At 42.3% G+C, this 24,979-nt stretch overlaps 1 protein-coding gene across 17 annotated transcripts in view; it reads right to left on the bottom strand.

Annotated features, from left to right (window-relative positions):
• Nucleotides 1-24,979, bottom strand: part of LOC108621678 (collagen alpha chain CG42342) — a 77,074-nt gene that overhangs the window by 1,572 nt on the left and 50,523 nt on the right. For 4 of the 17 annotated variants that reach the window (XM_089463081.1, XM_089463080.1, XM_089463087.1 and 1 more), the window contains 14 exons: nt 22,935-23,014; nt 22,760-22,867; nt 22,501-22,569; nt 21,171-21,341; nt 20,579-20,684; nt 15,295-15,392; nt 4,668-5,030; nt 4,542-4,610; nt 4,386-4,481; nt 4,280-4,324; nt 4,158-4,220; nt 845-871; nt 716-769; nt 156-353 (listed from right to left, as the gene is read on the bottom strand). In XM_089463081.1, the coding sequence (XP_089319207.1) occupies nt 156-353; nt 716-769; nt 845-871; nt 4,158-4,220; nt 4,280-4,324; nt 4,386-4,481; nt 4,542-4,610; nt 4,668-5,030; nt 15,295-15,392; nt 20,579-20,684; nt 21,171-21,341; nt 22,501-22,569; nt 22,760-22,867; nt 22,935-23,014 (1,547 nt within the window). Of the gene's footprint in view, nt 1-155; nt 354-715; nt 770-844; nt 872-1,379; nt 3,934-4,157; nt 4,221-4,279; nt 4,325-4,385; nt 4,482-4,541; nt 4,611-4,667; nt 5,031-15,294; nt 15,393-20,578; nt 20,685-21,170; nt 21,342-21,497; nt 21,552-22,500; nt 22,570-22,759; nt 22,868-22,934; nt 23,015-24,979 lie in introns of those variants that run through there. The other 13 variants (XM_089463089.1, XM_089463085.1, XM_089463088.1 and 10 more) reach the window with 11 other exon arrangements.

Here is a 24,979-nt window from a genome sequence, read left to right on the forward strand (position 1 = left end):
AAGTTAGTTAAACGAGTTAGTCACAAAAACAACAACAACAACAACAACAAAGCCAAATACGTAGCATAAGTGGGCAGTGGCGCATGCAAAGTTCCACGTTTTAGTTTAGCCAATTAGAAAGTGAAATATTTTGGGTTGTTCAAACGCATGCTAACCTTTGGCGGACGCCAGCCGCAGCCAGGCAACGGCAGTCCGTCCACGCCCAGCGGACAGGGCGCGTCCAGTCCGGGCACGCCCTGCTCGCCCTTGTCGCCGCGATCTCCTTTCCGTCCGCGCTTACCCGGCGGCCCAGCATCGCCGCGTGAGCCCTGCTCGCCACGCGGGCCCTCCTGTCCGGGTATGCCGTCGGTGCCCTTTATCGTCGTATATGTTTGTGTGTATGTGTGTGTTTGTTTGTTTACGTGATTGTGTGTGTGTGTGTGTGTGTGGGTCAAAAAGGTTGATACGTGTGTGGAAGGTTTTTGCATAGATTGAAGACAGTGTACGACGCCAACAAAGAGACAGAATTGCATGCAGACAAGATAAAAAAAAAAAAACATAATAAAAAGAAGAAACACATATTATTCAAATTAGCAACCACATAAGGTAGATAAAACACATGTGTGTGTGTGTGTGTGTGAGTGTGAGTGTATAGATACATATGTACTACATATAATCAGAAAATGGTGTGTGCGTGTGTGCGTATGTGTGTCTGTGTGTGTATAGCTGTACTTACCGGCAAACCTGGATCACCGCGCTCGCCCTTGTGTCCCGTCTCGCCCTGTGCGCCCTGTGTGAAAACAAAGATTTCAGTTAGACAAGGCCAAGAATCTAAGCGGACATTTTTGGAAGCCAGTTAGTGTACCTTCATGCCATCCAAGCCAGGCGGACCCTATAAGCATTGCGCAGAATGAGAGGGCCAGATACGGAGAGAGAGGGAGAGAGAGAGAATAAAAGCGTTAACAATTGCTTGAGGGAATGTCGAAAATCCTAACTCAATTTTCGCTGTCTGTTTCGCCTTCTTGCGATTAATCAAAGTCGTATTCACAAATTAGTAGAATTCGATTGTATTTTGCTTTTTAGTAAAAAACCATCACTTTATTGAAAATGCAGAATTAAGATGAAAATGATATTGATTTCATTAGCCGCTTTACAATTTGTTGCTGCCGCCTGTCAAGGGGCTGCCCTCTGTTCGGATTAGCGCGATGCTCGTAATGCATGCGTTATGTATTTTATGAATTATGTCGATTGGCAGACATGCATACATACATACATACATATACATATGTACCCTCTATGTATATATAGACATTAATACACTCAATATATAGATATATGTATACATATGCAGACATATATATTTATTATTTGTTATTTAATTGCAATAATTGGTTTTCATGTTTTTGTTTTTTTTTGTTTTTTGTTTCTTTTTTTAGTACGTAATTAACAAATGTACACTTACAATTACCGTTAGCAGCTTATGAAGTTAATACTCAAATTTAAGTTGGACAATATCAATTTGTAATTTGTAATTTGTAAAATTTAAAGTTAAATTTAAGTTAAAATTATATTATATAATGCTCAAGTTAGATGTGATGCGCTCGCATTGCCGTTAGACCAACACATATTGCTAGGGTCACACAATTCATTATTCTAGCCTATGGATATTACATATAGTGTATTTTGTTAGTTAGTTAGAAAAAGATTGAGAGGGTCAAAGAGGTCAAAGTCGAGTAGAGTTAATAGAGTGAAAATGGGAGCTAAGCGCAATTATAGAACTACGGTTAATTAAATATCGTATCTTATCTTTAGTTGACATTTCGTTCAGTTTTTTTATGTACACCTTCAGTTTGGCCAAATCAAAATTGACATGCGAAATTCGCCTACTTTCATTTAATTTTGTGTTACATTTAATTGCAAACAAATTGACACATAAATATTCATTTGGAATTTGCCCCACACATTTTTGAATTTCTATTCATAATATGCATATAAATCAGAAAATTAATATTTATTATTATTTTTTATTTTTTGTATTTGAAGTTTTGTGCAAATGCATCGCATTTTGTTTTATAGTTCATTGTATTATAGATTCCACTTGCTTTACTCCCTTTGCTTTTATTATTATCGTTTCATTTTGTATTCATTGACTGTAGTTTTTTAGCTGATATCGCATGCTCGTATATTATTTATAAAATGTAAATTGTTTTTCATTTTTTTCCTTTCATTTTAGTGTTTTTGTGATGTGCATTCTGTGTACTCGTTGAGATTGAAAGGTAGATTTGCATTAATTTATTTGAGATGTTCAATGAAACCAATAGGATATATGAGATAAGTTAATTGTTAATGATATTCTCAATGCCTGAATGCACTCGAAACTGCATTCAATGGGATAGTATTCGGGTTTGGGTTAACATTCTGAGGCCGCTTTGTCGTTCACCGGCCCGGCCGATGCCACTGCAAATGCTTTATTGCGTACACATATTCCAATTTCAATTATATATATATATATATATATATAATTTTTATATATATGGGGTAGGTATATTTAAGTTTTAGCCTAGCTAATTTCAACGCGTTTTGTATTCAAGTTACATTTAACACTGAAAATATGCACAATTGGAAGATAGCTCTTTGTTGTTGTCGCATGATATTACAATTATTTAGATGTATTTTATTTTGTTTTAATTTGTTATTGTGTTCAATACACACATACACATAAATATGTATACATATATTTCTTTGTTTTGTAGACATAAAACACACATATTTAAACACGATATTCTATATGCAAACACTGAGTCGAATTTCAAAGATTTATAGAGATTTTCTTATTTTTTACAGTTTTCACTTATTCTATTCAAAATTTGTGAATAGTTCGAGTATTTGAATTGATTTCTGTTGCTGTCAAGCACTGAAGCTTTGGCCACCCAATAAATTGAATACACGACAAAGCCTCTGGACGGCACCTAAGATAATACAACAATGCAACAGCAGCAGCAGCAGGAGCAACAGGAGCAGCACTCAAAATTGATATCGACAATGAAATTTATTGATCAATCGAGAGAGCTACAAGCAGATTAAATCACGCTGTTGCATCTGCAGTCAGAGTTTATGTTGTGTTGCTTTCATGTGCCACGGTGCGTATGATTTATGCAACAGTTGCTGCTGCTGCTGCTGTTGCTGCTGCTATTGTTGGCTTTGTATTAAGTGTACAAGCTAATGCGAACAGCTCAGCTTTAAATGAAATGCAATTAAAATATTTGCATTGCACATTTGTTAGCAGGTTGCTGGCTTTAGTTGTTTGCCGAGTTCTATGTTTGCCCCATCTCGTATATATGTATATATATATACACATACTTAAACACTCAATTTGCTTGTTTAATTCAATTGATATTTGTAAATATGTTTGATCGCCTGACTCTATAGCAATAACTGTTTTCTTTGTATACATAAATATTTGTATGGCCTGCTGCTTTGTTATGTTTCATGTTTGATATGAGCATTGTTCATATATGATTCATATATATTCATTTCCATTCATTTAGTTGTTTTCCATGCGATCTCCTGTCGTTGGAGCTGGCATGCGGCTGATATTTCGTACTGGGTTTCACATGTATTTATGTACATGGGCAGTTGCTATGTACATACATATACACAGAGTTAAATGACTGACTATATATATTGACATTCAAACGGAGCGGTTTGTCAGAGCGCTAACATTTTCTATGCATAATTTATAAATCTGTTTTTTTTTTCTTTTTTATATATAATTTCTTCCTTAGAGTTCAGCATATTATTATTTCGCCTCCCGTGCGCTGGTGTGAGTGTGTGTGTGAGTTTATGTGTGTGTTTGTGTGTGTGAGTATCGCATTTGGAGAGTAGGCGCAATAAGTTTGTTATTTATATTTAGACTGCACTTTTGAGTAAGTTGTATTAGTAGTCGCCCCACACCTGTTCCAGGTTGATGAAAGAGAGAAAGAGAGAGAGAGAGACATAAAGAACACATAAGAGAATGTTAGAGTATGCCTTAGTCACAGCAAAAGCTTACAACTTAAAAATTACCAAACCAAGATGATCAACAACAAATTTTGTAACAACATAAAAGCCAAACATGAAATTTTTAGTACGCCAATGAAAAGAGCTCATGTCAGAGGATTCATTAAACTGTCACTTACCGGAAGGCCAGCCTTGCCTGCTGGACCGGAGGGTCCCGATTCACCACGCATGCCCATTGGGCCCTAAAAATGAACGGACAAACATAAGAGCTGGACTTCGAAAGGCAATGCAGAATACTTACGGGTAAGCCCATGGGTCCTTGATCGCCCTTGTGTCCCTTCTCGCCCTGTGCCGTGGATGACATATATTAGATATTACCGTTACACATAGGCACTATATGTACTTACAGGATCACCCTTGCGTCCGTCCAGGCCGCGCTCGCCCTGTGGTCCAGTGTGTCCGGGCGGGCCCATGGGGCCGGGTGGACCAGGTGGTCCGTAAAGCTGTGGAAAATATGCATGTTAAGGATTTCCCTTTACAGAGTCGAGGAGGCAGCTACTCACATATTCAATTGCCGGCATGTGTGGGGCATCGGACATTCCATCGTCCTGCCTGCGTCTCATTTTGCGGTACTAAAGCGTAGTCGATTAGTAAATATCGATAGCAACCATCGATTGTTTGTAACTTACCGAATCGCCGCGGTCACCCTTGTCGCCCTTGACGCCTGGATAGCCTGGTGGTCCGGGCAGGCCAGGGGGTCCCATCAGACCAGGTGGACCAATATCGCCGCGATCGCCCTTCTCGCCGGGCGGACCTTGGTAGCCGGGCAGACCAGGTGGGCCCTCAATGCCCGGCTCACCTGGTAGGCCGTCCAGGCCACGTGGACCCAGGGAGCCCGGCTCACCTGGCTCTCCGGGCTCACCCTTGCTGCCATCACGTCCGTCGCGGCCGTCCTTGCCCGCGGCGCCCGGTGGTCCGGGTGGGCCACGTAACAGTGTGACGGGCGGATCATCATAGTCGTCCTCCAGCTTGGCGCCGCCGGGTCCAAATAGCTGCTCAAAGCAAAGGCGGAATGCAAATGCGTTTGGGAAACAACGGGGAGATGGAAGAGAGATATGTTGGCAAATTTAGTGAGAAGATTAATTTATGCCACGTGGCGCCGCCCGAGGCGTTGCACGCGCTCGTTCCACACACCCGCACACACGCTTTGATGGCGCAACAAAAGCGACGCGTAATACGCTGCCATGATAATATAGAGTAAAAAACAAAATCAACTTCCTCTCGTCCCTTGGGGTGGTTAGGCGGCTCGTTGGTGTGTGTGTGTGGGTGTGGGTGTGTGCTGGCCGTATTGGTGGTGCGAGCTTTCGGTGGCTGCTGTGCCGCAGTGAAAGTCTTTTGTGTGTGCCTCGAAATTGTGTTAAGTGCAAGTCGGAGCCGAGTCGCAGCTCGCTCCAGAGCCGCTGACTTAGACAATGCTGGCATAGAAAAAGCCTTTAAAATCGGCGAGGGCGGCTGGCAGGGGAAGCTAGGGGCGTGGCATGGTAGTGCGTTTCGAAAATAAAGTCAAGCAGCGACGTGCTTCAAGTGCGCTGTGTGAGTGTGTGCGTTTGTGTGTGTGTGAGTGTGTGTGTTTTGTGCATTGCTCTTTGGCTCTTGCTAGGTTGAGTGCCATTGTGTGGTTGTGTGCGTGTGTGTGAGTATGTGTGTGCGCGTATTCAGGGTAAGTTCCAAAGTGAAAGATAATGAATTGGTTTTCGGGCGCTTCTCAACAATTTCGAACACTCACACATTCAAAAAGTCAATGACACAGCCAAAAAAGCCGCGTGTGCATCTGGGCAACCACAGCAGCCACCCACAATCACTCACCCACACACACACACTCACACATACGTCTAGTTGCATTTAGATCCCATTTGCAGCAGCGAAAAGTACTCAAGCGCTAAGACAATCGAATTCGAGCCGCAGCACGCCCAGCGGCAGCTACAAAGTCTATTACGCAAATGTTAAGGCCCATAAAAAAAAGAACAGCAACAATATAAACAGCTACAGCGAATGGGAAATGGAAAACGTTCACACACGTAAGAGCTAGCGCTTAGAAAAAAAAAGAAAGAAAACATTCAATAGCAATTCAAAGCTTGCAGAAAATTGAGCAACATTGTTGCTTAAAGTGCTTGGAAATATATATACAACTCTCTCTCTCTCTCTCTATACGTATTACGTATATATATTTCCCTCTTTATACTTGTATTAGAAACTTTTTAATGTCTTCGCCAAGATAATCTTCTTGGGTTAGCGCATGTAAAATAATTAAATTTTATAGCAAATTTCTTTTTTTTTTTTCGCAATGCTTTTTGTTGCCTAAGGAAGTGCCGTACTTACAGATATTAAAAGGCAACAACAATAGATTGCATAACAATGCAACCGCTTAGCACACACATGTACACACACACACACACTCACACGCATGGAGCATATGCTTAAGTGATGCTACGAAATGGCGGCCGTTCGCTCGCTTAAATGCACAAAAACAAATGAAATGGCGACGAGAAAAAGGAGACAACAGCAACAGCAACAACAAGGACGACAACAACAACAACAACAACAACAACAGCAGCAACAACTTGAACGCAAGTTGGTCGCTAGCAGGAGGCGACTGTGGCAGGAGCAACGACCATGACGCCGTCATGGCTTACCGCAAATGCAGTTGCCAGCGCACGAGTAACTTTTGCCCCTTTATGCATACTCATATAATGCGCAGCTCATCTGCATCGCACGTATGTATGTGTGCGTGTGTGTTTCCGTATGTGTGTGTGTTTGTCGACGCCCAGCTGGCACTTTGTTGCAAGTTTTACAGTTATACACAATGTTGCCAAAGACTCTGGGGTATAGAATAGCTCTCTCTCTCTCACTCTCTGCCTTGGGGCTCTACTGAATTTCCGCTTCCGCCCTTTGTTGGGCTTTCAGTGATTAGTCGTCCATTTGCTCGGCAATTAAAGCGCTTGAAATTAAAGCGCGCGCTTAACTTTTGCCCTGCGTGCGCCACTGGTGATAATGAAGGCTTATGGCACCACATTTGCCATCAGTTGGCCCATCGGCCCATCAGCCAATCTGTCAGTCAGTCAGTCAGTCAGTCGGTGAGTCGATAAACAAATGCCAGCGACAAATCAACGCCAGCAATAAAAACAGAGATGCCGAAAACGTATGGGCCAAGGATTTAAAGGCTTTAAGGAGCCGACGGCAACGGCAACGGCAGCGGCAGCTGCGATAAATAACATAAATAAAAGATACGAAGCCAAGTGAATTTGGGCAAATGTTTGTTAGCCATTCGCAAGGACGATTCTGATGGCGCAGCTGCCTAACTACGATAAAAACTTCTTCTCTGCTTTTTCGCCAGCCTCTTTCGCTCGATCTTTCTATGACTGTGTGTGTGCGTGTGTGTGTTTGCTTGTATGTGAAATCCATTAGAATGTATCAATATTTGTGCGAGCGCCTCGAGTTGATTTTAATTTCCAATGTATTCAGCAAACATAGCACACCCACACACACACCCGCTCACCCGCTCACCCACTCACCCACTCACACACACCCACACTCATACATAAATTTAATGCGTTCACATGCTGAGAGGCATTTCTGTAAATTATTCGCAAATTTGCTTTTTATTTGCCCAAACGCTTTTCAATTTCAACTTTCAACTGAAGCCGAGTGTTTTCTTTCCCTGCATACTTTCAGGCGCCGGCCGATAAGAAAATACACGCGAATTTGTTGTAATTGCAAAGTAATTGCCATCGCCGGACACCGGTCAACTGTAGTGGGTTATGGGAGTGGATATTCCCGTTACGCAACGGGAATTTCATTGAAATTTCGTAGGCAAAGGCAGACAAATGGCCGCACGTAAATGCGTTAAATTGAAAATCATTTTGATCTCGACCGCGCGACCTTTTCCTGCGACACTGACTACCGCAGCGGGGCGTGGCCAACGCCCACGTTCGTGCTCAAGTACAGCCATATGCCGCAGCCGCCAGTGCGATGTCCATGCCATCTGTCAGTTTGTGTGTGCGTGCGCGCATATTTTTCCCATTTCTGTTTTTTTTTTTCTTCTTTTTTTTTATGGCAGTTTCCTTTAGAAATTTCATACTTTTTACAGCCACGGCAACCGCAGCTAAAGCAGCAGCAGCAACAACAACAACAGCTGAACACCGCCCGAGGTGAAAGTTTTGTAGCTCGTTTCCGGCTCACACACAGAACTCCAACTCCTGCTCCCTGCTGCTACCGCCCCACCATCACGCGTCCGGAGTTGGCCCAGCCATGTAATACGTTCCACATCTTTCGCTCTTCACAAAAGTTTACAAGAATCACACAATGCCAGGGAAGTTCTTGGCAAGTGCGCGGCCACATTAAACGCGTAATATGTTCCGCTTCGCATCGACAATGGACCCAAAAGCCAAATAACAAGAATATTTATGTTGTGAGCTTTAAGGCTCTGTGAAAGCAACTTCAACTATCGATTACTGTTTCCTTTTTTTTTTCGTTTTTCATTTGCCAAAGCAGCTTCAAATCGTCTTAAAACAATTTTTAAAAACTCAAACTTTAAATATATATAAAGGAATTCACATTGAACTTGGAAAATAAATTTAAAATCATTTAATCTATACATAGTTTTACTCGAAAGAAATAAGATTGAAGTGATATAGATGGTGAATAAAATATGTTTGTGCTTTATAGAATTTAGAATGGATGTACAAATTCTGCACTTCATTATATAAATAAAAGAGAAAAAAAAAATAAATAAATAAAAAAAAATTCAAAAAATAAAAAATAATAATAATAAAATAGAATTCAATTAGAACATTTTTCATATATGTATACTTAAATGTATATTTTCACATTTATATTTTGTAAAAATTTCATTTATATAAAAATTTAAACATTTACTTTAAAAATTGTTTAAATTCTGAAAATCAATTCCAGACAAAATGATTTGATTGGCAGCTTGAGGATGGATTGCATATTTACTGTACTATATGTAGTTTTGTATATATTTAAAATATATAGTAAACTTTAGTATTATATATAGTATTATTAATATTATTCAATTTTCACTTAAGATCACTTTTTACACAATTTTCGGCCAATGCCGCCCATTGTACTATGCAGTCAGCCGCAAGGCAAAAGTCAAGACGCAATGTAAAAATTTCGCGTGATTTCATTTTGCCGCTTGCAAACATTGTTACCGCTATTCGATATTGTTGTTGTTGTTGTTGTCCTGATATTGTAATATGCCGGAAATTTGGCAGTATTTAGGGAAATCGTTGCTAAAGATTTCGCCTTTTCGCAGTCGCAATCATTCGCCAGCAGCGGGGGTGTATCTATGTACTATATGCCAGAATAGCGTAACGTAACATTACGCCAGTTGGCTGGCTGCAGGCCCCAATGGAAAACAGCCCCACATCAATGGCAAACGCGTGCCTATAAATTTCCAGGACTTTTTTGTGTAGGTGTGCGTGTCGTGCGTGCTGATGTGTGTGTGTGTGGGTAGAGCCGCTCATTTGGTGTCGCTAACTTGAGATTTTTATTTACCAGCATACATACGAGGCGTTGCGTGCGCCTGGATTTCTTTATTCAATCGTTTTTGTTGCTCCCACAGCGCCCTCATCATCAGTGGCCATAAAATAAAAGTTACGCACACCCCAGGGGCAACATTACATGCCACACGCACACACACACAGACACACACACCCGCACTCCTGCTGTGCCTTGAATGGCATGCTTGACCGACTTCGTTGGGCTTCATATTCAATATGGCTAGACATATGAGCACTGACCACAAATAATTGCCATAGTGGCAAAATGGAAAATTGCGCAAATAGAAAAGAAGGGAAAAACTTTGCAAAATTTGCATGCTGCGCAATTTTCAATGAACAATGACGTCACAGACACACACACACACACAGACTCGCATGCCCGATAAGCAACATAGCAGTTGACACAGCATTGCGGAGGCTTATCAAATCGAGCTATAAACCCATACCCATACCCATACCCATACCCATTGCCATACCCAAACCGAAAACCCAACTCAACTCAAGTCGAGCAGAAGCAATGAAAATTCAGTCAGTGATTCAGTTGGGCTGGCTGGCTGAAAGTGCTAAGCTTATTGCGTCGTTTAGCCAACACCCGAAACGAATTGCCGGCGAAAAGACGCCAGAGGACGACGAATGTAAACCCTTTGAGTGGCAGACATGAAGATATAACAACACACACACACACACACAGGCGCGCGCGCACATACAAACAAAGGCTCAACACACAGCAACAAAGACGCACGCAGAATCGTTTAGATTTTTCACGTAAGCAACTTTAAGGCTTTGATTTGCAAGCACAAGTGTGACAGTGCATATATATGTATGTGTGTGTGTGTGTGTGTGTTTATGTGTGCGTGTGTGGCAAAGTGTCGCCTTCGAGTCGTCAGCGGTGTGCCACATGCGAGCGACTTTCTGGCCAGCAGCAGCTCTAGGGCCAAAGGACACGGCTCATGTTACCCAGGCAACTGAGCCGGAGCTGCTCGCTGTTGTTGTAGCGTGTATCAGCAAGTTTGCTTCCCATTTTGCTTTGTTTTTTTCTCATGTCTCTTCAGGTTTCTGTTCTTGTTTTTGTTTGAGCGTCAGCGGCAATTTTTATGACTCTATTTACCCAAGACACATGCGACGCCAACAAGAAACTTGCCCAATGCTGCTGATAAGAAATGCCAGCTAGAGCAGCTAGAAAATTTATGCAGATTTTGAGACTCTCAAAGACAACGCACACACACACACGCTGATGTGACATGGACATGGGCATGGGCCTGGGTGGAGCGACGATTGTAAAATATATTAACATAAATTTGACATAAATGCTTCAAGAACAGTTTTTGACGCAGCGCTCGAGGCAGAAGCTGCCTATGAAACACCGTTTAAGAATAAATATGTGTGTGAGTGTGCGTGTGTGTGTGTGTGTTTGTGTGAAATATTGTTTCAACTTTATTAAAAAAATGGCAACGCAAATCTAAAACAGCTAAAGCCAAAGCGACAACAGAGCGCATAATAAATGGCAAAGCTCTCGGCATCTGCCGCCCGCCTACCGCCTACCGACCACCGCCCACTGTCGCAGTTGGACAGTCATTGGATATTCATTATACGCCCCGTCGCTGCGCTCACTGCTCGCAGCGAAACTCGTCAAAAAGTTTGAAATTAATTTAAATTTTTAATATGTTGCCCGATCGTAAATTGTATATTAGATTTGCCAGCGCCCAAATACGCAAACACACAGCTGAATTCATTCCGAAGAGTCCATTTGCAATTGCCTCGACATAAGGCAATAAAGCCAATTGATTAGCCAGCTTTGCGGTGATGCATTGTTTAAGATGAATCTTTCAATTTACAATCAATCGAACTGTCAAATATGATAAAACAATATCGTTTCCCATTAAGATTTCCTGGTGATAAAAAAAACATATACATTATTTTCTATTTATCAAAACAGAACGAAATGCCAACAGAAACAGACTTTAGTATTTGTAAATTTATATAAAAATTATTTAGTTTTCTAGGCATATTCACCATACTATATCAGATTGGCAGACTACATCAAGTTGGGCAATTATTTTTATAGACAAAGCAATAAACATATATAATTTATTCTCATAAGCAATGAACAAACCTAAACAAATTATGTATATGATAGTAAAATAGATGCTTGTTAAATTTCTTGAGTTCCGAAATACTTTTATCTCTGTTTCGCTTCGAATGGCATTTAATTTGAATTTACACATCAATAACTCATCCGCAGATCCATAAATGAGTTTTCTTATATGTCAACGGGCACATGTCTGTCGCAATGCTCAGGTTTGCTCAGAGCATAATTCCATCACATCGCAGCTCATTTGGGCACCCGGCCCTGTTGCCCCGCCTCCTGCTCATATGCTTATTTCATATATGCTAAGCCAACGTCGCCCTCTCCCGCCTTCTCGCCTTCCCGCCTTGCGGCCCAGCAAGCAAATGACGCAACATTCTCATGCGAACATTTTATTCTGACGAGGCGACGAAAATAACATGTCAAATTTATAATGCCTACAATTGCGTTTTTTATGGCCGTAGCCGACGCGACAGACGCGGCAAGAAAAAAGGCAATAATCAAGCCGTAGCTCGGCTAACCATGCCGAAGACCCAATACCCTTCCACTGCATGGGCAGTCTGGGAAGTTTCTTGTTGCTAACGCCTGGCTAGAGCTAAGATACCCTCGGTTAGAGTACGCATATAAAACGAGTCGAAATCGTTGCCATTGTACGGCTATAGACTTATTGCCAGATGCAAAGCCATGGGGGGTGTGGCTCTATAGCGCTAGACGGATAAATGTTTTCCAAAACAATTTGAGCATTTTTTACGACTTGCTGAACTAATTACAAGAGTTTTTAATGCAAGCAACGCGCCAAATTTAAAAGAAAAGAAAAAGAAAACGCAAAGCAAAAGAAGAAAAACTTGTACACAATTTTCCTATTTGGCTGCTAAGCGAATGTGTTAAAGTCGAAATGTGGCACACGAGGCGCATCATTTCTCAACGTTTCGCATCATCATCAGAGACATTCACATTCGCATTCCCATTCCCATTTTCATTCATTGAAATGCCTGGGTTACGGCTTGGAAAGGTTTTCCTCGGAAAATCAAAGCCGCTGATAGCCGAATTGAAAAATCGACGCCCCGCCTTGTCGTAGCTGCCGGGAGCCGTCACGTTTCGCTAGAGCCAAAGCTAAAGCCAGCGCCAGAGTCGGAGTCATAGCCAGAGCCATAGCCATAGCCAGAGTCAGAGTAGGAGTCGGAGGAGCTGGGACCCAGCCTAGCGTTCATCGAAGATGATGGCAATTGTTGCAAATAATTTTTTATGCTGAACACTGCCTCGGTGTGGCACGGCCTGAGCCGAGAATCTGTGCGGCTCGCGGGGGGCGGCGGCACGCGGAAGGAGCCAAACTTTTGTTTGTTGCCAAAAGTTTTGTTTGTTTGCTGAAGGCAGCCAGGGAGCTGCGACTGCCTGCCGTTTCTCATGACTTTCATTTGTTTTGACATCACGTTGCTGCCGCGTAGGCGCGGGGCACGGCCAATGCGGGCAACAGCAGCAACAGCAGCAACAACAGCAATAGCAGAGAGCCGGGCGATGTAATCGGCACATTCGAGCACCATGGCACGAGTGCGCATAGCATTGAAAATATTGTGGCAGGAGGCGCGGCATGCATTAAACGCAACTGAAGCTAACAACGAGGGGAGCCACGAAAGTTATGCAGGAGAAACTAGAAAAGCCAGAAAAATCAAATTGAGTTATGGTTGGTATGTGAGATAGATCCAATGAATGACTGACTGGATGAATGACTGAATGAGTGACAGGCTGGATGACAGAGAGAGCTGGATGACTAAGAGAATGACCGCCTGAATAACTGACGGAAGGAATGACTGAGTTAATGACTGATTGAATGACTGACTGAAAGACTGACTGAATGGCGAACTGAATAACTGACTAAATAACTGACTGCCTTTCTGAATCTGAATAGCTGACTGAATACTAAATTTAGACACTCACTAACTAATTTCGATTTGCTGATCAATGATCAAAATTATTGGAATTCGCAAAGAATATCATCTCTGATATTTCACTTCTCAGCTCAAATCTGATGAGAATGTAGGTATATTAGCTTGAATCTTTATTATATCAATCAATTCATTCAGCTGCAACAACTACTAGAACAACTCTCGATTAATCCAAGGCGAATCGACGCAGAAGTCATAAAAACCAAGCTGCACGTTGTTTCCAGTTGCCACTGCCACTTGATGTTGTTTTTGGTCTTTGACTGCTGCTTGTATTGGAACTTTGTTTGAACGCTCTTTGCCGCTGTTGTGTTATTACGCGTTATTACAACAACAACAATAGCAACAACAACAACAACAACAACAGCAGCAACAGCGACAGCCACAATAACAGTAAAAGCAACAGCAATGGCCATGCCAATGACTGGGCCAACAGCAGTTGGCCAAAGGCGTGTTATATGAATTTGCCACTCAGCGCCGCACTCTATGTGTGTGTGTTAAGTATATATATGTGTGCGTGTGTATGTGTTATACAATAATCAGACTATTTTTAGGAAAATTGGCAAAACGCGCAAATATGCTCGTGGAGTGGTTAAAGCAGAAGCAGCAAATGCTATCGCTCCCCCCGCCGGTTTTCCTTTGCCAGCGGCGCTTATGCATTTTTCATAACGTACACAAACACGTTCTAGATACATATTCATGCCAGCTTCCAGCTTCCCTTTCGTCTACCTCTCCGTCTCTCTCGCTCGCACACTCAATCCTCAGCTGGCTGTTATCCATCGTGTGTATTTATATACAGCAGCAGTGTTTTGCAAAATATGAGAGTCCGTTGATGCTCTCCGTGCATCCATCAGCACGTCACGGGGCGGCAACAGCTGCCGCCCGGACTCACCAAGTGCCAATAAAAATGTTAAGTATCTTTGCACTGTTGACATTCCAGAGAACGTACCCATACACGCACGGCACAAATGCCTAGATAAATGCGCTGGATACTCGCCGAGGCGTATAAATTAACCAGCTGACTTAAGAGCCGACGCATTTTTGACAATTTCGACGAGGCGTCAAAGTGCGGCGACATAGTTTGGGGCGCCGCGAGGCACCGAGACGCAATCACCTATTTAGCGTGCGTATCTGGCAGATACTTGAGGGGCTAATCAAACGCATTTCATCTATGTCTGGAACTGTAATGGGTTTTAGTGGGGCGTGGAGCGAGTGGCTCCTTGAGGGGAATGGGGCATAGGACAACATGCTCATATCACAGAGTCAAGGATGCATACATATATCTCTCATAGATCTAGCCGTATATTTAGCTATGTACATATTAAGCATGCAAGGTAGCCGCCAGGTGGCGCTGCGTGCCCGGCCATGCCAAAAGGATGCGGATGCGCCGCAAATATATATACACATATATATATATATATATATTCATATATACAGGTTGCGTAACTCTCCGACGTGTTTACAAAATATTTACAGATTAATTCAACGAGTATGCAAATGAGCGTTACGCTTCCACGCATTTTTACAGAGACTTACACTTCAATTTACATTTTCATAAATTTTCTTCATTACGATTTTCTATTATTATCTTTCTCTGCTTTTTTTTTAACGCTCGCACTTAATTTGCAGTCGACGCTGTTTTCTAATTAAAATTGACTGCAAAGCGAGTTTTCGCATTGGTTATTCGGTTTGCTGTAACACTCACCCGCTTGCCCCGCTTGCCGCGTGGTCCTTTCTCGCCCGGCGGTCCGGCCGGTCCGATGGGTCCCATCTGGCCGGGCTCACCTCGCTCTCCGGGCGGGCCTGTAAATGTTAATATTTGGCATATAAAGCGAATGATTTCAAATAGCACAAACAGCACACAATTCAGGCAACATAAATAGACACATACACTTGGAGAAATAGTCGAGCTACAGAATATGTTTGTTGTAAGGCAAATATATATAAATAATTCAGAAAATAATAGTTATTAAATTATGTTCATTTTATTATAAATTATTTTCATGATTTAACTCGAGTTAATTATAAAAAATTAATTTTACAAAAAATATATATAAATAATTAAACAAAATAATTGTCATTAAATTATTAAGTTTTGTTCATTTTATTATAAATTTTTTTCATGATTTAACTCGAGTTAATTATAAAAAAAAATTATGCGAAATTTTTTTATTATTTTATTAATATAATTATTTTGGATAAATCACAAATTTCTATTTTTTATTCCACAATATTTATAACCAATAAAATTCGATACACATTCTGATAATGAAACCTATATATATGTATATATATATGCATACATATATTCAACAGACTTTATTTGATATTTAACGTAATATAAATTTGTAAAATGTAAATCAATCGAGGCGTGTATTGCGTAGTCATGAATACCCGCATGCTTGGTATACATCACTAGCCATACAACATATGGCTGTGTATATATTTTATTTCTATTACATTTCCCCACATGTTTTCTTATCATATGCATCTACATCCTCATACATAAATAACAACTTGATTTAATGTATGTAAATATTTCTTGAAGTGTACAACTTAATTGACACCGACACGCGCTGTGCGACAAGTGCGGCGCAAATAGTAGGCGGGGCTGTGGCACAGCTTTGTAATTACACCCGTTATTATCATCGCTCGATGGCCTGTCACCATTCATCTGTCAGTCAACAAGCGTTTGATGGGTTTTCGGTCAGCAATTTATCCTGCTGCTCCTCGTCCTGCTGCTGCTGCGATAAGCGACTATCGTAGCTGCTGCTGCTGCTGCTTCTGCTGCTTTTGATGGCTCTCGGTTCAAGTTGAAAATGCAAATTGTTTATTTGCTAAAAAATAAACTGCCCAAAAGCCAACAGTGGCTCGTTTGACAGCAGCTCGATCCATGCTAATGAAGCGTGTGGCTTTCAAGTAACTTGACCCATTTGCCAGCGCACACAGATACCTCTGCTTTTATTTATGCAGCAGCAATTGCAATTTGTGTGCCACAGATGCGCCAGGAAAAATAATCAATAGGCATTTTGCAAGTGAAATGCCAGACAGACAGACAGACAGATTGGCATAGTCATTCAATTAGTGCTTCGCATTGGCTTCAACTTAAGAGTGAAGAAATATTTAGCCGTAAATCTATCAGCAGTACACTCACTTTGCTCCACTGTGCAGCGACAGCGAGACAAAAGCAACAACAACCACGTGACGACCTGTTTAGCGAAAATAATGAGAAATTGTCTGTTTTGACTAAAGCCATTAAATGTGACCATTTATACAGTCCACACACACATAGGCAGACGAATAAATAGACAAAACACACACACGACACACACATACACCAGTGCATATACCAGCACATATATATTTGTATTTACATGCATACAGAATTCATATCATAGATCCAATTGTGTGTGGCTTGTCAAAACATGCCTGTGTGTGTGTGAGTGTGTGTGTGTTTGCATGAAGAGATATAGAAAATTTATTAAGTTCGTAAAATTGCTTTTAGGGCGGGATTCGGGTCGTTGAGTTGAGTTGGCAGGACTCTCGCCTCCTGGCCAGTGCGCATTAATTTGCCTGCCCACAGTCCGGCTGGCGTTTGGTTTATGGCTTCTCTGCCGCTGTCTCTGCCGCTGCCTCTGCTACTGCTGCTGCCTCTGCCTCTGCCTCTGTGCACTGTCCTCTGTTGTTTATTTAGAATGAATATTTTGCTGGTCCTCTTTGTTTTGGTCACGGTCTCGGTCTCGGACTCGGACTCGGACTCGGTAAGTATTTATGGCGGCATAATTTAACGTTAAGCATTTTAGGCGACAATTTCAGCCATAATCAAAACTATTGCCAACGGCCCGACGACAGCGTGGTCCAGCTCCGCGGGCTCTGAAGTGGATTTATAGAGTCCAGGATATTGGATTGTGTTGGTCTGGCCTTCAGAGTTTCCCATTTCATTTTGGTATTTTTTGCTCTGTTTGCTATTATATTCCCTTGTTGGCCTTTTCAGCAAAAAGGCAATGCAGATGAAGTGCAAATGATAAGTTTTAATTTCGCTGGCCAAGCAAAGCAGAGCTTGGCCGAGCGGAGCTGCCCGGATGAGATGCAATCAAAATAGGAACTCAAATGGAATTCAAATAAATCAGCAAATAAATTGAAAATTTTGATATTACATTTGGGACTGGAGCAGCTGGTGCTGCTGAAACTGCCGATGCTGCCAGCATTTCCTGCTCTCATCTGGAGACGCAAAATACAAATGACACATTAAATTGTCGAAACGTCTCCCAGGTCCAGCTACAGCTACAGCTACAGCCTTAGCTCCAGCTCAGTGCCTGCCCACACATAAAGCACAAGTCAGCTTAACTAATTACGACAACGATAAGATAAGCAGTCAACAGGGAAAATCAGAGAGTCACAGACAGACGTGGCGACCAGCTGAAAGAATTCCAAATACAAATGACATTCAATTTATTCAAATCAAGCCCAAATGACTGAAGCCGTAGTCAGAAGCAGAAGCAGAACCAGAGACAGAGGCAGAGGCAGAGCCAGCATCAGAACCAGACCCTGACGCATGTCCCATGAGCGACTGGCGACTCGATTCTGACGCTGATTTCGTAAAATAAATTGCAATTTCATGTCCATCAACGCACAGCCCAGCGCGCTCATAGAACTGTCTCCGGTCAGGGAGGTGGCCGTGGGCCATGCACAAGGGTCTGCTGCTGCTTTGGCTGTCGGCAACTCTGGCTATCGCAGCAGCAGATCTTGTTTTCAACTAGCTACAAATCCCAAAAAACAATGCGCGCAACATTAACGCAACTGCAGCGAACAACTGTGACAACATCAGCAACAACAACAACAACAACAACAACAACATCATGCTGATGCTCTGATAAGGCAAGTGGGAGGCTGCGCGCTGCGGGTCATTGCAAGCGCTGAATCGATAGTAAATGCTCTCTGGTCACACGCTTTAGGGGTATTCGAGAGAGAGAGAGAGAAAATTTAATCTTTGCTTCATTACTGCAACTGCTATTAGATGAGCACATCGAATACTTAAGAGCCTCAAGCGCCTAATGGAAGCTGTCCAGTACGGCAAGGCAATGAGCAGCTATCAATGTCATTTACCAACTGTAATTGATAATAATTAAGGCTCAGGCCAAACCTGATTTGTTTGGTAAGCAGAAAACCAGGGAATTTCTGAGTTGAAGCCACCAAAAAGTTAGGCTCTATTTGAAATATTTCATTCTACTTGCTAGCTTAAATATTATGTATGTAAATATTATCCACCTGAATCACACACTCTGATCTACTATAAAAATATGTCTCTATAGGGCTGTCTACATTCGACTGGCTATATTTTTGCAAGGAAAATCCTAACTTGAGGGTAATCCTCCGAAACTTTTGCTCTACTTAAGATATTTCATTCTACTTTGTTGCTCTTATCTTATTACTTATTTATAGACAACATGTAAATATTATCTACCTGAAGCACACACTCCGATCTACTATAACAATATGTTTCTAGTTCTTTCCAAAGTGCCTCATAAATCTGTTTCAGGAACCTTTCAGACTCTATGACTTGTTCAACAGCCCGAAATGCATATAAGCATATTTAACGAAGATGGAATAGAACTGTTCAAGGTCTTTGGGGCTCTTAAAGGATTACCAAAGCTGGCATTTTATTTGCTCATCAAAACAGGAATTTATTTTCTTTATAGCCGCACACTTAGCTGACATTTACGACTCGGCTCTCATGAATGTATCTGTCTGTGGCTGCGCCGTCTAATGCATGACTATTGTTTATTTACTGCGCGCACTGAAGACCCCTAATAAAACAATTGGTCAGAGAGCAAGCGAGTCGGGGCAAAGGTAATTACACGAACTCTTGCCACATGCTGCATGCTGCATGCTGGATGCTACATGCTACATACTGCATGCCACATTGCGGCGATGCGTGCCTTGAGCAACGGAACGCCACATGGAACGAGTAGCGATGCTAATGAGCCGCTAAAAGCAACATAAATGACATAAAGTTGCTTTTTTACGACTGCGGTAAGTGTTTCAAGCTCTCCGGGTCTACAAATTTTTATGACAAACGCCGGACTCGGATTCGAATTCGAATTTGGATTTGGATTTCGAGTTGGATGCCCGAGCGTTTCAACTATTCGTACGGCCGTCCGCTTGGGTTATTTTCGTTTATTAAAATCGCATAAAGTGCAGAAATATGTTAGGTCAGATCGTAAAAGCCGAGACCAAATGGAAATTCTACTATTGTGGGCGTATGGGTGTGTGGGTGTGTGGGCGTGTGGCCGTATGCCGGTTGGGGCGTCTGCCGCCTCGACGAATTGTGGGGCATTTAATTGACGTCGACGTCAAAACTTTGCGGCATGTGGCAGCACACAAAACACAAAGGTCGTAAATGTTATCGCAAATACGGCAGGCAAACAAATTTCCAAATGTGGATGAAAAAAAAAAAGAAAAACCTAAAACTAAAAAAAAGAAAAAACCAAACGAGAATATTTCAAAAATTTGTGCGGCTATAAAAACAACGACGAGCGGAAATGCATGCAGCGCATTTGAAGCTGTGCATTTTGGTGTTTGATTTACATTTTAACGAGCTGCTTTTCACACCGAAAGACCGAAAATCGAAATCAAAATCCAAAACGCGCTGTAATGGGACAGCGCTAGTGAATGACTCAATTAGGCTGGGGCCAGGGGCCGCACCAACACTCATACACACACACGTTATTCCCATAGACGGCTGGCAATAAATTAAACAACCCGCAGATGAGCCACCAGCCAATGGCAGCAGCCGCGTGGCAACACTTGAAAAACCCATCGAATCGATCGATTCCCAAACATCAATAAGCTGCGCTTAACGTAGTTTACGACTAGTCTCCATGTGTATGTGTATATATGTATGTATATCTATAACTCTGAGAGTTAAGTGGCTCTCGAACCGAGGGTCAGCTGCCCCTCTAGAGATTTCCTTCTCTTCTGACACTTACCAGGTGGTCCGGGCGGTCCCGGCGGACCCTCGATGATGCCCGTTGGGAACTCGTCACCCTTGATGGTTGTGGTGAGTCCGCGATCACCGCGATCGCCTTTGTCGCCCTGCAAACGAGACGAGAAGCAAACGTATCAATGAGTCACAGGGCTGCATCTGTATTGATGTTTGGCTTTGGAAAATTTGGAAAATTAAGTGGAAATGGCAAGCAAGAGGGACAATAAAAGGTGACAAGGGTGAGGGAATGAGAGAGATAAAGGGAGAGACAGAGAGGGGGCGCTTAATACATAAATAAACGATAAATAATGTGGAAAACCGAGAAAAAGACAATGGGCAAAGCGGAAAAACAAAGCCAGACAGCACACAATGATACACACACACACACAAACACACACACACACAGATACGTGAGGACGACTCACTTAAAACGTCACAATGTTTATCCAACAGATACAAATAGTGCATTAATCCTTGTGACATCTTTGTTTTACTTATGAATCGTTTCGAATTCCTATCATTCCCTCCATCCCTCACCCTCTCCCTCTCTCTCTCTCTCTCTCTCTCTTTGTTTTTGTTTTGTGTGAATCACTCACCTTTATGCCAGGTGCGCCGGGCACACCGGGCGGTCCAATCGGGCCTGGCTGTCCGGCCTCACCTTGTAATCCCTGCGGTCCAGTTTCGCCTGGTGGTCCACGCTCGCCCGGCACGCCCGCAACGCCCGGCTCTCCCGGCGGTCCCGGCGGACCAGGCTCGCCCGGCTCACCCTAGTCGATTGAAAGAAATACGTTTATTAGTTTGTCCAGGCATCGACAGATCTTCCGCATAAATGGATAGGCACGTGCATTAAACAAAGATGAAACCACATAGTAGGAGGCATGCATTACACTAAAAGGATATTAGCCAAGGACCTCAGCACTTACCTTTAGCTGTATAACCGTCGAAGCGGAGACGTTAACGCCCGCTTCTTGCAAGTCCTTACAAACCAAACACACATTAAATTAACCATAAAGTATTAGAAAATAATAAAAATAAATGTTAAATTTTTTAATCAAAATATAAAATAAAATAAATAAATATAAACCTTAGCTGCTGCAAAGCAAAATTCAATTTGTACTAAAAAAGTAAATTTAAGTCAAATAAATAGCAAAAAGAAGATTAAGTAGATAATACCAAATTATGTAATCAAATTATTTGTATTATTATTATTTTTTTTTTTTAATAATATTCTAAACCATTAAGCAAAAACCAAAGCAAAAATCGCCTGTGCTTGTTGACTCAACTTGGCAACTCGCCATAAATAATGCATTTAAATAAAGGAATATGCAAATGAAATGTAATAACCGTTATATTAATTACATACGAAATCAGAAGTGTGGCTTGGCATGAAATACGAGTATGTAAATTAAAGAGCTTTCCATAAAAATAAACAAGAGTGTACATGACAGCATGACGATAAAAATGCCATTGCGACAGTTCAAACAGCCAAAGGATACGCTATAAAGGATGGCCGTCTGGTATTTCAATGCAACAAAATGACTAAGCAGAAACTATGCAGAAGTAGCTACAAATTTATGGTGCAGTTTAAGCCGAAGAGCTGAGTCAAGTTAAAAGCATTACGAACAACAATGAGCAGGATAATAAACAAAACCGTATACAAACTACAGCAACAACAACAACTACGACTAGTACAACAACAACTACTACAACTACTACTACGGCTACAAGGACAAAGACAAGTGCAGTGGACAACAAGTTGTAAATATTTGCAAACTCTCTGTCCGACTGCTGTTTGCCCTGAGATACGGCCATGGCCAGGCCAGGCGGTAGCGGGTTGGGAGCAGGATTAGGGTTACGCGGGGGTGCGGGAGCTGGTTGTCAGATCTAATGTACGGCAGTTGAAACGTATTTATGACTGAGAAATACCTTAACAGCTACGATTTCCGCATAGCCAAGGGTGCCGCCATGCAGCGTTGTCACCGATCTCTTGAGGCCCTGCAGAGAATGCGAATGCGGAGAAAGCAGAGCAGAGCATTTTGGTTAGAGATTTGCAGAAAAACAAAGTGGAAATAAGAAATAGAAAACACAATTCTTTTGATATAACATTTTCGGAATTTGAGCATCCAATTTCGTATGCAGATTTGCAGCAGCAGCCGATTTGCGTGAATCCGCGCTCTCCACTTACCTTCACCGTTTGGAAGACGTCGACGCCCGGATGGCCGGTGTCGCCCTTTTGGCCCTTGTCGCCGGGCTTGCCGGCCGCGCCCTTCTCGCCGCTGATGCCATTGAGACCCTGGGACACAAAAAAGTTGAGCACTTGCCGTTAGGAGTTGCCATTCGGGTCTCCATTGAGCACTTACCGCCTCGCCCTTCTCGCCGGGGTCGCCCTTCTTGCCGCGCTTCCCTCGCTTGCCGGGCGGTCCAGGTGGACCTGGTGGACCTGCAATTGAAATGCAATTTCGTCGTCAGTGGCGAATTGGTAAAGTTTTCATATTCGACTTTTTGCTGCAGTTAACTGCAAAAGGCAACGTCAGCTAGTGTCTTAAGGTCAACCGATTCCGCCTCATTAGATACGCTGCTGACTTCGCCAGCGACCGCAGTTGGCGTCCAGTGACATGGCGCATTCCAAGGAGCGTCGCCACTTTTGAAATTTCTTTTCATTTCAGTTAGTTTTTATTTTCTTTTTTTCTTCTTTTTTTTTCTTGTTCTTGCTTCTTTTTGCGCATTTTGCCCGCAACTTGTGCAAATTCATTTAGCTGAAAAATGACTTTCGCTGCAGCGCCAAGCAGAAGGACAAAACTGGCCAGAGGGCAAAACAGAAACTGTGCACAAAATATTTATAACCACTTTGGCTGCTATTATTTCAGCGCTGTGGAAAACTTTATCTGCTGCTGCTGTTGCAAGTGCCGCAGGATGCACCAAGGAGCAACAGCGCTGCCTCACAAAACGGGACAAAAACTCGACTCGATGCTTTTCAATTATTTCGCATGCAATTTTCCGGAGCATAAAATTTCAGTCAACGTGCTTTATAGCTACTACTGGCAATTATTCTTATTAGAGCCGACATTCAAGATACTCGCTGATGCTGATGCTGCTGCTGTTGCTGTTGCTGTTGTTGCGTTGCCCTTGCTTAAGCCGACTGTCCTTTGCCGTTGCCTGGAGACAGGAAATTAACACCTACATAAAGGCCAAAGCAAGATGCTGGCAATAAAATGAATGTCTGGTCGCGGCGTCCCAGCCAGGCGCAAATGAAGTAGGTGTGAAAATATTTAATTAAAATAGCAGCCAGCCAACAAACATGATAACAAAAGCGCCCAGAAAAGCGAAGAAAAAACAGCAAAAACACAAAACGAAAACAATAATAACAAAAGCAACAGGAAACACGCGCAGTTTTTTCTCTCTCTCTCTCTCTCTCTTTTTTTTTCTTTTTTTTTTTTTTTTTTTTTGCCAAGACTATCTGAGTAAAGGCAGACCTTTCGGCTGCTGTTTAATAATTGTTATAATTAAGTAATTCCGTTTCTAGCTGCTCTCAGTGAGAACGAACGTGAACGAAAACGAATACGAAAAGGTGCAAGTGAATATAAAAATGAAAGAAAAACTCCAAAGGCAAAGGAAGCTGCCTTTAATACAGGAAACGCCGGCAAACAATTTAAATTCATTTCGCGCCAAAATGGCGCCACAAACTACCAAAGTGAAAAAAAGGCCCGAACTGAACCGTGCCGGCACGCGTCGCTGTTTAAATGTGTGTGTGTGTGTGTGGGTGGGTGAGTGGGTGTGGCTGATTGTGTAGGTGCGATGTGAGCAGCCACAGGCAGACACTGAACAGCCAGCATGACTCCGGAGCAACGGAGCAACGGAGCAACGCCCCTCAAATGCAGCCAGCTCATTTAATTAAAAAAAGATTTCATTTGCCCTGCGTCACATTGGGTCGAGGGCAGCTAAAGCAAAAGGCAATTGAAAGACCCAGCTTCGAAGGAAATGCTATCAAAGTAGGTGCTAATAACAGTCTAATACCAAAAGGTGAGAGCTGATCAGTTGATCTCTAAATCCATTTCAAAGAAGATCACAGCAAATCGAGCAGGCAATTTGGTGTGAAGCTGTCTGAACATGATCTTTATATTACATATATAGTATATTACATATACTATCATTAATCGATATCTATAGAAAGTAAAATAAACTCAAGCCTTACTCAAATCTTAAGTTACACTAAGGTGAAGTTTCCATCAATAAATCGAGTAAATGATGAGCTCATAAATTCATGACATTCGCCCACTGTACCAGGCCTTGTAGAAATTATGCGCACACTGTGCAGCCGCACTTGGCAAGTAATAAAAGCGAGCCAATTAAGCGTGGCCAAGACGCAGGCACAGCTTGGAACAATGGACGGTCATTGCCTGGTTGC

The sequence above is a fragment of the Drosophila arizonae genome, chromosome 2 (genome assembly GCF_054131065.1).
Source record: "Drosophila arizonae isolate 15081-1271.41 chromosome 2, UAZ_ARI_1.0, whole genome shotgun sequence".
In the NCBI taxonomy this organism is placed as follows: Eukaryota; Metazoa; Arthropoda; class Insecta; order Diptera; family Drosophilidae; genus Drosophila; species Drosophila arizonae.